This window comes from Amphiura filiformis, chromosome 7 (assembly GCF_039555335.1).
Source record: "Amphiura filiformis chromosome 7, Afil_fr2py, whole genome shotgun sequence".
Lineage (NCBI taxonomy): Eukaryota > Metazoa > Echinodermata > Ophiuroidea > Amphilepidida > Amphiuridae > Amphiura > Amphiura filiformis.
This window is the reverse complement of record NC_092634.1, coordinates 28,083,598-28,099,399: the sequence shown is the minus strand read 5'-3', so window position 1 is coordinate 28,099,399 and position 15,802 is coordinate 28,083,598. Positions and strand designations below refer to the sequence as shown.

Below are 15,802 nucleotides of genomic sequence, written 5' to 3'. Positions count from 1 at the left end.
TGGGTTTAATAAAGGAAAGTGTGTGGTTTATATTACATGGCAGAATGCTTATCAACATTATACATACCTGTGTGCTTTATTTTGTATTATCTTACTAGTGGTAATCTCATTCTAACATTGTTGTCTTTGTATATGATTCAAAAACCAAAATTTAAAATGAACCCCACGAAGTCCCTGAAATGCTAATCGTCATACCTAATACAGGTTAATCCACTCATTTGCACGTAAAACTTACCATATTGACCAGGTAAATCTAACTGAAGGAATTAAAATGATACACGGGTTTTTCTCTCAAAATAACTTCGCATGGACTTAGGTGGCTTTTGTATTCATGTATTCAAATGTTTTCCACGTCACCGACTTTGAGTGTATTACACAAACAAGGGAAGAGGCTTACGCATCATACACTGGAACATAGAAACATTCAAACATTACAAACCAGCGCACGAGATCAAATTAATGATGCTTAATCGTTATTCTTAATATATCAATATACAGGGAATGGAAACATACAAATGGAAACATGACATGCATAGTAAAGACTCCGGACATACCTGCCTGTGCGCGGACTCAAAACCAAGCCCTTTCGCTTGCGGGGGAATGGGAGCTCGCTAACCACTGAACCACACAGGCTGTCCCTGATAAACAGTCTGGTACTTATAGATATAAGCAGTCAGAGTAAACAGTACAAACAACACATTACTTACCAGTGTACGAAATCAATTAATGATGCTCAACCGCCATTTAAATGTTATTTAAACGTTTTGACCAAAACTAAAACGTGTTTAAAACATGTTTATTTTTGTTGGGATATGATGACCAAAATTTCTTATGATTGAAACTAACATTAACAAGTATGGCAAGTGTCATTTCTATAATCTATACACGTAATGCCATTATCTTACTCGCTATAAGCAGGTGAATGATCAACTCTGACTCTGACCCTGCATTGGATTTGAGACACAAAATAACTAATTATACAGACTTGACATATAATATGGAATATGTTTCGCAAAATACCACGGCTGGTCTGGAAGGGGTCTGCATAAACCGCATGGGGTAAATATTAATTGGGGTGTGTCGGGAGATGGTGTAAAATTATTGGTTGATAGAAAATTTGCTTTCCATTAGTTTACATTATGGCGCTCATAATTAGCATAAAAAGGCGGATTTAAGGAGATTGAATTTGATTGTTGTGGGGGTAAAATTTCCGAATTTGAGCAATATTATTCTGATATTATCAAATTTATTGAGGTATGAGCTGATATTTACTGAGCCTAAATACCGATAAGTGTTCGTCTGAACTGAAATGCACTTGTAATATATTTTGAAAGTGGGAGGAGCTTTGAAAAATATGGCTCTTAAAATTGGTACGCACTCAGTGTTTGAATGGCCCCTGGGGCCAAATGTTAAAAACTTACTGTACACAAAGAAAGAGCGTGAGTTCATTGGACAACCAGGAATTCGTGCCGTTGTTTTTGTACCGTCAGTTTATGCAGAGTCCGTTCAGACCAGTCGTGGCATTTTGCAAACATAGATTCCATATTAAATGTGAAGTCTATACAACTGAAAAAACAAACACAACAAACTCAAATTTGATAACATAGAGCTTATTTATCAAAGAGCGCGGGTGATTGATTACGGAAAAATATTAATTTTCTCATATCCGTTCCAATGTACATAGTAGCGCAAAACACGGGCCCACGCCGCTGCTGGGTGCAGATTCTTACATGTGGCTTTATTGTGAGAAATTCATCCAAATATCGCTGGAAGATAATATATTGATCGGACTTCATATTCAGGCACGCCAGAAGTTTTGCTTCCTTGAGCTTTGGTAACGACATAAGCGTCTCAAAGATAGTTTCTGTCGACAGTATTGGTTTATGTCTCGGCTCCTTGAAAATAGTCAATGATTGCAAAGACGAATGATACTGCAACGCTTTTAACCCTATGTCAGTGTATGGTCCGGAATCGTTTAATAATAAAATCCTTAAATTTGATAGATCACGCGCTATTATTGTCATAATCTCATCAGTTACGCAGCTGCAAGCGTAAAGCCCCAGTTCTGTCATGTTAGGTAGTGCTTGGGTCATAGTAGCAAACGATTCCGGGGTAAAAAACGTATCTGTGACGTGAAGATCTTTAAACTTTCCTCGCTTACTTAATTCATGTAAGATATTGTCTATGCCGTACTTGACTACTTCATAATTACCACCTAGATATTTAGACGTTATTATATGAAGGCTTGTCAGGTCTGGAAGGTTCTTAACAATTATTCTTAGGATCTCCTCTAGAGCTGCATTGATGAAATAAAGCAGACATATTTCTTGAAGCTTTGGTAATCCAGACGTCAATATTTCCACGTCTTCTGGTGATATTTTATCACACTTATAAAGTGTTAGGTGGCGTAAATTTTGACATTTTAGAATTCCTGGTATGATAGTGTCTCTGAATTGTATGATTGATATTATCCAAAATTCTTTAGGGTGAAAAACTTCATATTTTTTGTCAGCAACAAAGGATAGCTGAAGATTTTTAAGTTGTAAAGGCAAAGCAAATTTGTTCTTGGAAAAATACCTATATATATCCTTACTGCAAGTAGAAGGAGTGTGTTGATCTGGTGAAAGAAATGAAAGCGTTTGTAGATTTGGGCACTTATTGATCAAGTGTCGCATAACGGCCCAGTTTGAAGCCCGGAGATATACCACTCTTAGCGAAGAGTCCGTGTAGAATTGAAGGAATCGCATGGTTGTGTTCGCGAACTTTTTAGTGTAATTAGCTTCATCCTGTTCACTTTGCCATGGTGAGTGCAGGTTGTAACCATTCCAAAAGTCTACAGTTTGCCACAAGTGTGGCTCTCTGATGAGACTGTGCCACCGTTTACATGTTCTGCCGAATCAAAAACAGAGAAAACAAATCTTAGAAAGTCTGTTTAGTATAATAATTTCTTACCTGTCGGCAAAATCAGGCAAACGTGGAAAACAATTAATACAAATATCGTAGTGTTTCTAGAAAGACCAGTCTTCGATAAAAGTATCATTTACATCTGAATGATATCAGTGTGTAATGTGCATTTCACCATGTTTTACGTTGAACATTTGAAATCAGGGAAAACAATGTTACACTAATACCAACAATCTTCAATGCACAAAGCAAGGACAACCCAAGCATTACACGTGATCCGATTGCGCACCAATGATTTGGAAACAAATAAAGGATTGATAACTCGAGCGTGTTATCCCGGGTCTTGTCCTAATAACCCGACGAGTCTAGGGTTCTTCAAAAACCGGACCGGAGAAAACAAGTTTTCTCTTCATCTTCCTTCCTTCCTTCCTTCCTTCCTTCCTTCTTCCTTCCTTCCTTTCTTCCTTCTTTCCTTCCTTCCTTCCATCCGTCCTATCTTCCTTCCGTCCTTCCTTCATTCCTTTCTTCCTTCCTCCCTTCCTTCCTTCCTTCCTTCCTTCCTTCCTACCCCTTCCTTCCCTCCTTCCTTCCGTCCTTATTTCCTTCATTCCTTCCTTCCTTCATTTCTTTCTTTCTTTCTTCCGGCCTTCCTTATTTTTCCCTTTACTTTCGCCAAAATCATATGAGGCGTTAGATGAATTTAAAGCACATACGATTTTAAAGGAAATGTATTATGTTGGTGTAGGGGTGTGTCTGTGTGTGGGGTAGTGGTGTATAATAATCTCTCTATATGAAACGGGTGATTAAAAAGATAATACTACAGACTTGACATTAAATATGGAATATTATTTTCTCTAAATTTAGCTACGAGATGGTGTAAAATAATTGTTTGATAGAAAATGTGCTTTCCATAATTTTATATTATGGTGCTCATAATAATGTAGCATATTTTGCCTAAAATGGCGGATTTAGGGAGGCCAATTTGAATTTTGTGGGGACACAATTTTGACTCAAATAAAAATGTGCTTTCCATTAGTTTATTATTAGGTATGTCACAGTGGCTGCACAATAATTCTGCTACACTGTGCATGCAAGCATAACAGTGAATTGAAAAGGGCGCGCTTCAAATTTGGCCAATTTTAGAAAACATCCATGTCGATAAATGAATTTCTTCATATGCTTCATTTATCCAAATTGTTTGAATTTTTAATATATGGTGTGTGAAGCCTTCCCGAGGCTACCATCAGGTCCCCAAAATTAAAAATTGTTTTGTTTAAGAACTACTGCCTGTTTTATGGATTTTTGAAGATCGCTCATAAATCAGTAAATATAGGCCTATTGAAGTAAAGGGACCTACCGCCATTTAGCTGAAATACTAATCTTTCTTAGCATGTAAATTATTTCCGTAGACAACGAATGAAGCACTTGCCTAAAACAAGTTGAAGCAAAACATTAATCAATGATATTTTTAGGGAGTAATTTTCCAAACCACAATAGCTCTAAGCCATTGTGTGTGTCCAAGGCCATACTAATTTTGTATGCGGTACAGTAAAATAGCTGTTCCATTTACCGATTATCCTCCCATGTTAATCGTGATGACAAAATGTTAATTTAATGTCTCATTGCAACTGAATTTTTATTTTTACTTTTCGGACTTGGCTTTGAGTAATGGTAACACATACTATGTTTATAGTAAAAATGAATATTATATTCCAGACACAGTCAAAATGTCAAACTTTTTATTTTTTTTTTTTTTTTTTAAATAATTAACCGCAATTCATTTATTCAACCTCATAAAGGATCATTCTTAAAAAATTTATGATGAATGAACAGACGTTCATTAAATATTGAAAAAAAAACACCAAAATTACTCATGCCTAATTTGCATAATAATACATAATTAACTGTAATTACCTAATTTGCATAATTAATTACTTTTTGTGTATTTTTTGTTATCAATTGAAAGAACTTTGTATACATATGTGTGCAAAAAAAACCGCACCTTTATATCATGTACGGTTTTCTATTGGCATCAATTTTGCATATTAATTAGCTGAACTTACTCATTTTTTGAGAGTTAATTTGTCTGCAGATTGGCCGAAATTGCTAAAATAGTATATTTGGTTAATTTATTATAATTATTCAATGATAGATTTTTTAAATGTTGTTTTCTATAACGAAGTCAGGAAAGATAGGCATTTAACATGTGATATTTAAATTAACGCTGCTTTTTCAAGCAAGCCTCCAAATAAACCTTCAAAATCTCGAAATGTGCCGATTTTGTCATTACAGCCATTTGTGGCAGGATTTCATTCCATCTACGAGCATCTTTAAATTGACACTACATCACAATGCATTGACCGATTTCAATTCTGTTTTTTGATGCTTTAATAAAGCTCAATAATGTAGGAGCATTCAATAACGTGTTTCTGCTGCGATTATTTTTGAGGTGATAAACCTATTATTATTATATTATGGTAATCATAATGTAGTGAATTAGCCTAAAATGGCGGGTTTAAGGGGACTGAATTTGATTTTTGTGGGGGTATAATTTCTGAAGTTGAGCAAAATTATGTTGATATTATCAAATTTATTGAGGTTTGAGGTGATACTTACTGAACCTAAATATCAATATCAAGTGTTCATCGGAACTAGGATGCACTTGAAATCTACCAGTTTTGGAAGTCGGAGGAGATTAAAAAATATGGCTCTTAAAAGTGGTACGCACTCAGAAAGTTTGAATGGTACCCTGAGGCCAAATGTTATCAAAGTAAGCACTACAAAGTAACAGCTTCATTGGACATTCAGAAATCCGTGCAGTTGTCTTTTTTATGTCAAGACATATCAAGGCATTAACAGCTGTTGTCGTTACGATAAAGCTGACGGGTTGGCGCCTAGATAGCTATTAACCTCCTTTTTGAAGCTGTTCCGTTTCACAATTCCAGGAATGTGAGGCGGGAGTGCATTCCATGTGCGGGCTGTAGATGGAATGAAAGACCGCTCATGACTAACAAGGTTAGGTCTTTTACCGTAAGTTTATAAAATTTGAGCCCACGGGGCCATTCAAACGTTCTGAGTACGTACCACTTTTAAGAGCCATATTTTAAGCTCCTCCCATGTTCAAAAAATTGGTAGACCTACATTGCGAGTGTATTTCAACTGTGATGAATGGCAAAAGCTGACGAAGTTTAGGAAATATCACCTCAAACCCTATAAATTTGATAATAACAGAACAATGTTGCATAAAGTCCGAAATTGTGTACCCCACTCGCTAAATCCGCCATTTTAGGCAAATTCACAACATCATGGCACCATAATATGTAAACTTAATTAAAGCACATTTTCTGTCATACAATTATTTTACATCATATCCTGACACACCCCAATTAATATTTAGTCCGTGCGGTTTATGCAGATTCCTACTACTACTACTACTACTACTACTACTACTACTACTACTACTACTACTACTACTACTACTACTACTACTACTACTACTACTACTACTACTACTACTACTACTACTACTACTACTACTACTACTACTACTACTACTACTACTACTACTACTACTACTACTACTACTACTACTACTACTACTACTACTACTACTACTACTACTACTACTACTACTACTACTACTACTACTACTAGGGATGACCAGCACAAGAACCCACTCCTATCTCCCTACACTGACCAATGGATTTCATTTGAGTGCACATACAGTGCATCAGTAGTACCTCGTATTAGCCTGTTTATAATTTTGGCAAAAAACATGTTTTGATAAAGTCCAAATATGCACCCCTAAATATCAACCAATAAATCTATAACTTGGCCAATCACCTAACAGGAAGTTCCCATCTACTGTAGCCGACTTTATGATTTGAGATACACATAGCTTTCCCTCCACAGCAAGCTAAAGTGAAATATACAGGTTATTTGTATAAAAGAGTGATTTTAATGTAAATATTATCCAAATTCCAAGATATATTAGGTGAGTAAAGTTTTTGTATACTATACTATATATATTTATCTAATTCCATGTGCAATTTCATAAAATTTCATTACTATTATGGACTTTTTTTGACAACTTGTTATTTAAGTAAAAAAACATGTAATTAAGTTGATCTGTAGTGACGAATTTTTATGCAAGGATTCCGAATTTTGCACTTTTTTGGACTTGGACAAGAGAGCGCACCACCAAATCACTCCACGATTTATGTACCAGTCAAATTCGGTTAAAATAGTCCACCGCTTTTTTGAGCTTGTTGCGACTTTATTTTCAAAACGTATAGTAACACTTTGCCCATTTTCAGCTCATTTGCTTTCGACAAGTGTCTACATGACAAAATATGAGAAAAAGTCCCAATGTTTTATTTCAGAGATGGAGTTTTGGCGCGAATTAGGACAATGTCCGGTTTCGAAAATTGAGTGATTTTTTTAAGGTTAAATTTGCACACTTTTTCTTAGTCGACGGTTAGCAATATATTCCGTTGGTAGAATAATATGCTATACATGATTAGCTTTAATTTGATACGAAACTTAATAGATGAAATACGTTTTTGAATTGCTGCGCGCCATCCAAAAGTACGTCTTTCCTGTGTATTCCAATGGCGCATTTAACGGTGGTGCGCTCTCTCAAAGCTTTAATTAGGGATGACCAATGAACCATCAACTTGATTAGAACACTCCCATAGACATGCAGGGAGCTCAACTGTGCACTGCTTGCACAGACATTTCTAAATTGATCTCATTCTTTTATTTTTCAATATTTTTCTGTAAAAATTGGGGAAGTTAATGGCAATTATATTTTGTAACTATCTTGCAAATTACAGGAACATAACTTATTTCATTTTTCTGTAAATGCGAGTCAAAATTGGTCCATCGCCACAGTGCGCTTAATTACCAGTGGCTGAGTTCAGCACCGCTCAAGAATGGCACAAAATATTCAGATTAATAAGATCAGGTGAAAAACGTTGCCTACTGAGCTGTAATTTGGCAGAGTTGCCAGTAATACCTCTATCATACCCTCTGTAAAAAGGTTAAAAAATTGAACAAGTAGATCTCGAGTTACAAATTAAATCACCGGCTTCCCTTTGGAATTTCCATACTCCTTTCGAATCATGCTAAGAAGACACCTTTTTGAACATAAATGTGAAGTTTCGTGCTCATTTGATGTATTTTCACCTGATTTCAACCCTAAACGTTTTCTTATATTTAGGCCTATACCATCTACAACTTGCTGCTGGCTATACCTTGTTTAGAACTTGCTTAGAAGTACCTGAATGTGCAACCATAACTGTTTCAAAATAGCCCGCGAAAGTCATCCAGGTAACTCCGAGGTCATGCATTGAATTGTTTTGAATGAGGAATACTACGGGAACCAGCACCTTTTGTTAGAAGTCACACATGAGCATGATGAGCGAAGTGGATAACCTCTATTGTTGTGAATAAGTCAATGACCTTCAATGACACTTAAGATTTGTTTGCATACACCTACTAATTGGTCATATTAAACCCAATAACATTGAAATGTTTGGTTGTGAAAAAAAAAGTTCACCTGATTTTGATTTTGTGCCATATCGGCCATCTTGGATGATTTTTGCCAAATGTTCTCTAAATGAATGATTTCAATGCCTCGGTTTGAAAAAATAATATATGCCATTGACTAGTAAAGTGCCGTTTCATAAGAAACCCCTTCGATACTTTCACAATATGCTTGTTTCATGTTTGCATATATGTTAAAATAAAGAAATATATAAAGGTAAATATATGCTTATGCCAATTTTGCTCCCAATTGCTATTTTTGGACCATGTCATTTTATTTCGTTCAATGACCGGTCAGAATGGGAAACTTTGAAAATTCATAATTCGAAAAGTTTTTGACCGATTTTGACCATTTAACCACCAAAATACTTCTATTGATGAGTTCTATCAGAAAACAATCTTTTGTAGCAATAGGGGCAACATGAAATTTTGATGGTTATCCCTACTTTAATAAATTGGTTACCCAGATTCGGCCCATCGACGAAAAGGTCAAATGGTCAAAATCGGTCAAAAACTTTGCGAAATTTAACTTTGAATTATTTAAAGATTTATGTATTTTTTATTTTCTTAAAGTTTTTTACATCTGTAAGATAATTGTTTTTAAAACGATCTCTTATCATGTTTTGTAATAACCTGTATATAATAATGTTCTTTTATATATCTATCTTTTAATCTTGTTTTTATGTTTAATGTTTTACACCACGGACGTGTGGAAGAACAAATATTTTTGAACATGTAACCGTGTATAAATAAAGTGAATGAATGAATGAATGAATGAAGTAAACAACTTCATACCGCGTGACTTGACACCATGGACGGGTACACACGCGCGACGTTGTTGCGCCCAAGCGCGCTATTCATCTGAGTTCAGTAAAATACTCGCGCGCAGTTTAACACTGGGTCGCATGTACCTTCTCAATGTTGTAAGCGCATGGCCTACTGGTTAACTGGTATTTTTCCGTCTTGTAAAATACCCTTTTCATCCCAGCAGGTTTTGGTCTTAACCTTTAATATGAGGATTATAAACCATGTTTCTAATCATATGCAAATTCCTGATTTATGAACTTTGCACCAGTTTTAAAATATTGTAGTTTTTGTTACTCTTTTATCTCAATTCATGACAAAAATTTGTGTTTAAGTTACGGTATATTTTGTGAACATATATGGAATGTTGAAAGCCTTTCTTGTAGTTATTTATAAAATATATAGCTATTAGGAGTTGTAGAGAGAAAGATGGAAGCTTTTAAAACTGTAACCTAAACCAAGTAAATTTGAATTTTCGTTGAGTGCATATTCATAGCATACAGTTTAATAATAGCGCGTCAAAGTTGAATGGCCCTTCGACTGTATAAGAGCAGATCGGGCAACTACTGTATAATACATTAATTTGTTTTTAAATTGACTCCTTGTTACTAAAAATGTGGCTTTCACAACGGACACTCTCCATAGAACAACATCCAAAGTCAAATCCAAAAAACGGCCCTAACATAAAAACGTCCATGTAATGTAATTCAAGTAGTGTTGTTGCTGCTCGTCTAAATTCATTTATAAATGTCCGCCCTAGAGACCAAGGTGACTTCACGAAATAAATTACAAACCTGGATGCTGTAAGCGTCTCAAATATGGTCAAGAAAGAAAATATCTTAAGTAGTACATCATCTACGAGTATGTCGATGATACACGCTGGGTTATAGTTTGTTGCTGTCTCTGTCTTGTCATAATTCGACTTCTCGGTAGCATTAGCCTTAGATTTCGCCAATCCACTTCGCCGACTCTTGACTTGGCCCATTTTGTTTTTAATCTCTATATACAAGGAAACAGACAAACGAAATACAAGAAAAATAAATAAGGAAGAAGATTACACGAGGAGAGAAAGTAAGAGAAGAAAGAAAGAAAGAAAGAAAGAAAGAAAGAAAGAAAGAAAGAAAGAGAGAAAGAAAGAAAGAGAAAGAAAGAATGAAATAAAGAAAGAGAAAGAAAGAATGAAATAATGAAAGAGAAAAAGAAAGAAAGATAGAAATAAAGAAAGAAAGGAAAAAGAAAGAAAGAGAAAGAGAAAGAAAGAAAGTAAGAAAAAGAAAGAAAGAAATAAAGAGAAAGAGAAAGAGAAAGGAAGAAAGAAAGAAAGAAAGAAAAAGAAAAGGAAAAAAAGAAAGAAAAAAAGAAAGAAAAGAAAAAAAGAAAGAAAGAAAGCAAGAAAGAAAGAAAAAAAGAAAGAAAGAAAGAAAAAAAGAAAGAAAGAAAGAAAGAAAGAAAGAAAGAAAGAAAGAAAGAAGGAGAGAAGAAAACAATAGAAAGAAAGATAGAATAAACGATATGAATGTGCGGAAGGAAGAAAATAATGACAAAACTTTAGATTTAGATTTGAATTTTATCCCTTTCATAAATATAGTGAAATGCCGTTGATCCTTGTGGTGGTGATGACTTGATGATGACAGTCATGAAAATGGCGAAACACAGATGATGATGATTCTACTAGAGAAATTATTTAAATAATAGACATTGGATAGAATTACGAGGGGCGGTCAGTAATGAATAATAGTTGACTTTTTCTCTATGATCACATAGGCACTGTACCTTTGTCTTTCAAACAACACATGCAAAAATTCTATCACACACTTGATTACGTAACAGCATATACATAAAATCAATGGTCTACAGTCACTGGCTGAAAATAATAGTATGCCGTATAATGTACAAGTAGAAAAAACTTCTCTAAATCAAAGCTTGAATACACAATATAAATTTGTATTACCGATCTTACGTCGTGTTGATTCCCCAGCAAACTGCACTCTACGTAATATACTGCGCCAATAAAGTATCCTTACACTTGGAAAAATAATCACAATTTCAAAACTGAAAAATGTTGGGGTTAATTTGTTTTTTTAATAGATGCACTATCTAATCCTGCACATTATGACACCACATTGAATCCAATGTGACCTCAAGAAGTAAAGTTACAAGCAATTGAATAGACGAAGGTCCCGTTTTAAAAGTGACAAACTGACCTATACAAGGCGCAAAAAGATTCCGACAAGCGCATCAAAGAGACAACACAGTTTCTTCAATGAAGCGTTATTTGAAGCAGTTTTTATTTCAGTTTTTACTTCTCTGTACTTTTCATAACGTTCATTTTATTTGTCAGTTCCTTTGTTTCAGTTTTCTTTTGTTCCTTTTATTTTAAATTAAAGCCAAACGCATAAATTAGCCATTCACCATTCACTAACCAGATGTCTAGTCTGTGAAGCTTTGAATAGGACAGTTTGTCACTTTTGAAACTGGACCTTCGTCTAATCAAATGGTTGAAACTTTACTTCTTGAAGTCACATTGGATTCAATGTGGTGTCATAATGTGCAGGATTAGATAGTGCATCTATTACAAATAAAAATTTACCCAAATATTGTTCATTTTGGAAATTGTGATTATTTTTCCAAGTGTAAGGATACTTTATTGGCGCAGTATATTGATATTGTACGCGACCACCAAAATCCCATGCATATACGCTGACTATAAATAATGGGATCTCTATCATATAACAATATTATGACCCGTTCCAACAAACCCCGAAACATATTCGCAGACTTATACTTTTGTGGCCACTAAATGGGCATTTTGTGATTAAAAAATTCTTCGATTTCAGGTATAATTAGATATACTGGGCGATATCTTTGTCAAGCAACCGATCATTTTAGCCACACAGTTTAAAAACAAAATGTGTTTGCATCGCCAAAAACAACGACAAGAAATAATATTCATGTGATAATAATAAAAAATACCTACCAATATGATCATTTGCATGTACGTCTAAATATTATCTACATGTGCAATCTCAAAACATTTTTAAAACGTTTTAAACAGGTTATATTTTGGGCTTTTGGTTTGGTAACAACGTTTTAATAACATTAAATGTCGGGTTATATAAAGGTCACGTACAGTATGAAAACACTACAAAAATATTTTTTAATGTTTTCAAAATGTTATTGAAAAATATTTTTGCAAACATTTTTTGCCAAATATTTTGTCAACACTTAAATAACGATATGTTAAAATGTTTGCAGTCAGTTATCATAAAATGTTTTTGAATGTTATGAAAACGTTTTATACCCTTTATATAGGCTTACCCTTTATATAACCCGATATTTAAACGTTTTCTGGCAGCATTTTCTAACCCTTTGCGAATGATGTCGAAAACATTGTGTGTTTGCTGGGTATACTCACATTTTAAAATGTAGCGTAGAATACATTCCACGTTCTGGATAATGAAGAGACGGTGGCACACGTATGCATAAATCCTGACAATATACTAGTTGTAATGACAGTGCTAGTATGATACATCACAACAAATCAATCTGCACAGATCGTGTACGTAAGAAATACAAATTAAGAACTTGTCGAGTATACATAGTATATAGGGCTGCAAAGATGCGGGCAAAGATGCCGTATTAACAGTGTTTTCCAACAGAGACAGGAGGCGGATCCCAGTATTACACAGTCATCTATTTGTCATCTTATGACGTTCAATGGACACAGCCATGACAATATCCACATATTCTACTTTGCCATCATTGCCCATGCGCATTATGATTAATAGTCTGGTGCCCAAGTCCAAAACCCAAAAGTAGCGTCCGCACAATGTTTTTTTTTCTTGTTTCTATATCACCAAGGCCTACTGATTCAGAAACTGAATGATTCCACCTCAGCACCCTTGGGCATTTCAAAATATCCAAGATGGCCGCCAAAATGACTGCCATCACATATAAATAGCCATATGTCAGCTATATAAACAGGTATGGTGATGATTTTAGTGTCTTTGAATGGGTTTTAGAGGTCAACGAATTCATATTAGTCCTTATTTAAACCACAGTAGTCTTTATTTACGCTGAAATCCAATATGGCCGCCAAATTGACCACCGCCATATATAAATAGCCATATATAACCTATATAAACAGGTATGGTGATGATTTTAGTGTCTTTGAATAGGTTTTAGGGGTCACCGAATTCATATTAGTCCTTATCTAAACCACTGAAGTCTTTATTCACGCTGAAATCCAATATGGCCGCCAAAATGACCGCCACCACTTATAAATATCTATATATCAGCTATCTAAGCAGGTATGGTGATAAAGTTAGTGTCTTAAAATAGGTTTTAGGGGTCAACCAATTCATATTTGGCCTTATATGAACCACTGAAGTCTTCATTCACATTAAAATCCAATATGGCCGCCAAAATGGCCACCATCACATATAAAATGGCTTATATAAACAGCTATGGTGATAGACCAGTATGTGATGCACTTTAAATACGATATAGGGAAATTAACTATTTCACATACAGAACTACAACTTTAGTGTAGTTTTACGCAATATTGTATACGTAAATATAATTCAAGATTCCACTTAAATAAATCTTTTAAGTATATGATTTAATTGAAAACCACTTTCATGAAAATCCATAGTCTTATTAAATAATAGAAAAGTAAACTTAATACGAAGATTTTCAATTGCAATTTTCTCGAAATGCGTGTTTTTCGAGATCAGTATGTGATGCGTCCGACGATTTATATATGCTTCTTTGCGGTTGCTGAAATATTTATTATTAAATGCTTGGAAAAAGTACCTTCCCATCCATAAAAAGGTTACAGGTGATGTGATGTAGCTATATGTGAGTGACGGGAATTCGTGTCATCACATATGACTTTGATCTTCTTAATCACTTGGGTGGCAATGAAGATAACTTGCTGGGACATAACAACATCAGCTTTGCGTGGTTTGTTTTCATATCAGTCCGTTGGATCACAATAGCCAAATTGACTTCTTGCGGGACAGAATAAGATCCTGCGCAACAAGTCGATGTGTAACAGTATTGTATTTTTTTCACACTATACAACAAAAACATTGTGTGGATAGATTAAGACGATATTTTTGGTTTCGGCAATAGACTATATTTAATAGGAGAAAGAAATTTGACAAATCAGTGTACACAAGCTGAGATGTTGATGCATACAATACTGCATTGCAGTGGCAAGCATTTTATAAGCATTTAGCCAATGTGCTGGAAAGCAAGCCATTACTCAACATCAGCTTGGCCTTCATAGCACCCTGCTACAAAAGCAAGTCACCCTTAATGGCACTAAGAACAATGTTCAGATCATCGACATCATTTGTCAACAGCTCTGTAATCGTGTGAAAGATCTTCAGCAAACAAACACTGTAGCTCATCGATGTGCTGTGACTGTTCCACAAGAAGTCAATTTGGGTATTGTGATCCAGCGGACTGATTATAATGAAAACGAACCATGTGAAGCTGATGTTACTATGACCCAGCAGGTTGTCTTTATTGCCAACCAAGGGATTGAGAATATCAATTGTGGTATTGTGGCATATCGTTGGAAAGGCAACCGTTATCAAAGTGCTTCAAAAGGGCCACAAGTTAGAAGTTGGGTGATATGGAGCAGGCCGTGGATGACATAATTGCAGAGGTTACCACCCTTGATGCAGCATGCGATGCAAGCATTCAACTGGGACAATGTGAGCGATTTGGTACTACAGCGCTTGCACACCACTCCACGCCATACATAAATTCTGCCAGTCACATTTCCCCAATATGAAAATTTTTTTAAAGTAAAATTTTAATTTTAATTTTACTTCATTAAAGTTTGGCGGAAGCGGGGTTCGAACTCACGGCGGCGGACTGCTTTGGACATACTATGAACCCAGCGCCTTAGACCACTCGGCCACTTTTCTTGTTGGAATTCATTTGAAACTTATTTGAAGATATAATCGCAACTTCAACATAGGCCTACCACGTGACAAGCAAAGGCAGAAAACGTACCATATTTTGGAATTTTATTTGCCTAAAAATTTTTATGTGTATTATCAGCGCTCAATTGTTGTTAACTGCCTGTTTTATACAAAAAAAAAATCAACAATATAAACATGATAACTGGGCGTCTATATGGACAATACATTATATCGATTTTGACACGTGCTTGTGTCTCAGTACATTTCCATGGTCAGTAAAATACTGTAGAGGAAAACCTACCATTTTCTTGTATACACGTTCGATGTTTTGATCAAGTATGTGAATATTCGACATTAGACCCAAAATGTTTTTTCAGGAAATAAATGATTAGATTACCATAAAAACGAAACAGTAATCTTTGGTTGGGTCTAATGTAATATTCACATAGATTTTTCAACGTTTTTTCTATCCTTATTCTTGCTCAACTAAAAAAATATTTTGGCGTATATAAAATTGAAATAAAATTCTCTGCCTCTTAAACGACATCAAATGTGCCACAATTGGGTATCACGAATCGTTATATATGATGTGCAGTTAATATTCATAT

General features: G+C 35.0%; 1 protein-coding gene across 1 annotated transcript; it reads right to left on the bottom strand.

Annotated features, from left to right (window-relative positions):
* Positions 1–1,589: 1,589 nt before the first annotated feature.
* LOC140156970 (F-box/LRR-repeat protein 12-like) lies at positions 1,590–13,083 on the bottom strand. The gene is made up of 3 exons (XM_072180019.1): positions 12,671–13,083; positions 10,050–10,254; positions 1,590–2,889 (listed from the first exon to the last, which is right to left on the bottom strand). Exons 2-3 carry the CDS (start codon positions 10,238–10,240, stop codon positions 1,611–1,613), a joined length of 1,470 nt encoding a protein of 489 aa, XP_072036120.1. The 5' UTR covers positions 10,241–10,254; positions 12,671–13,083; the 3' UTR covers positions 1,590–1,610.
* Between the last annotated feature and the right edge of the window lie 2,719 nt (positions 13,084–15,802).

Excerpts from the sequence above, each read along its gene's own strand:
- LOC140156970 (XM_072180019.1), bottom strand. The coding sequence starts at position 10,240 with ATGGGCCAAGTCAAGAGTCGGCGAAGTGGATTGGCGAAATCTAAGGCT. Across the intron at positions 2,890-10,049 it reads GAGACGCTTACAGCATCCAG|AACATGTAAACGGTGGCACA; the intron begins GTTTGTAATTTA and ends TTGATTCGGCAG.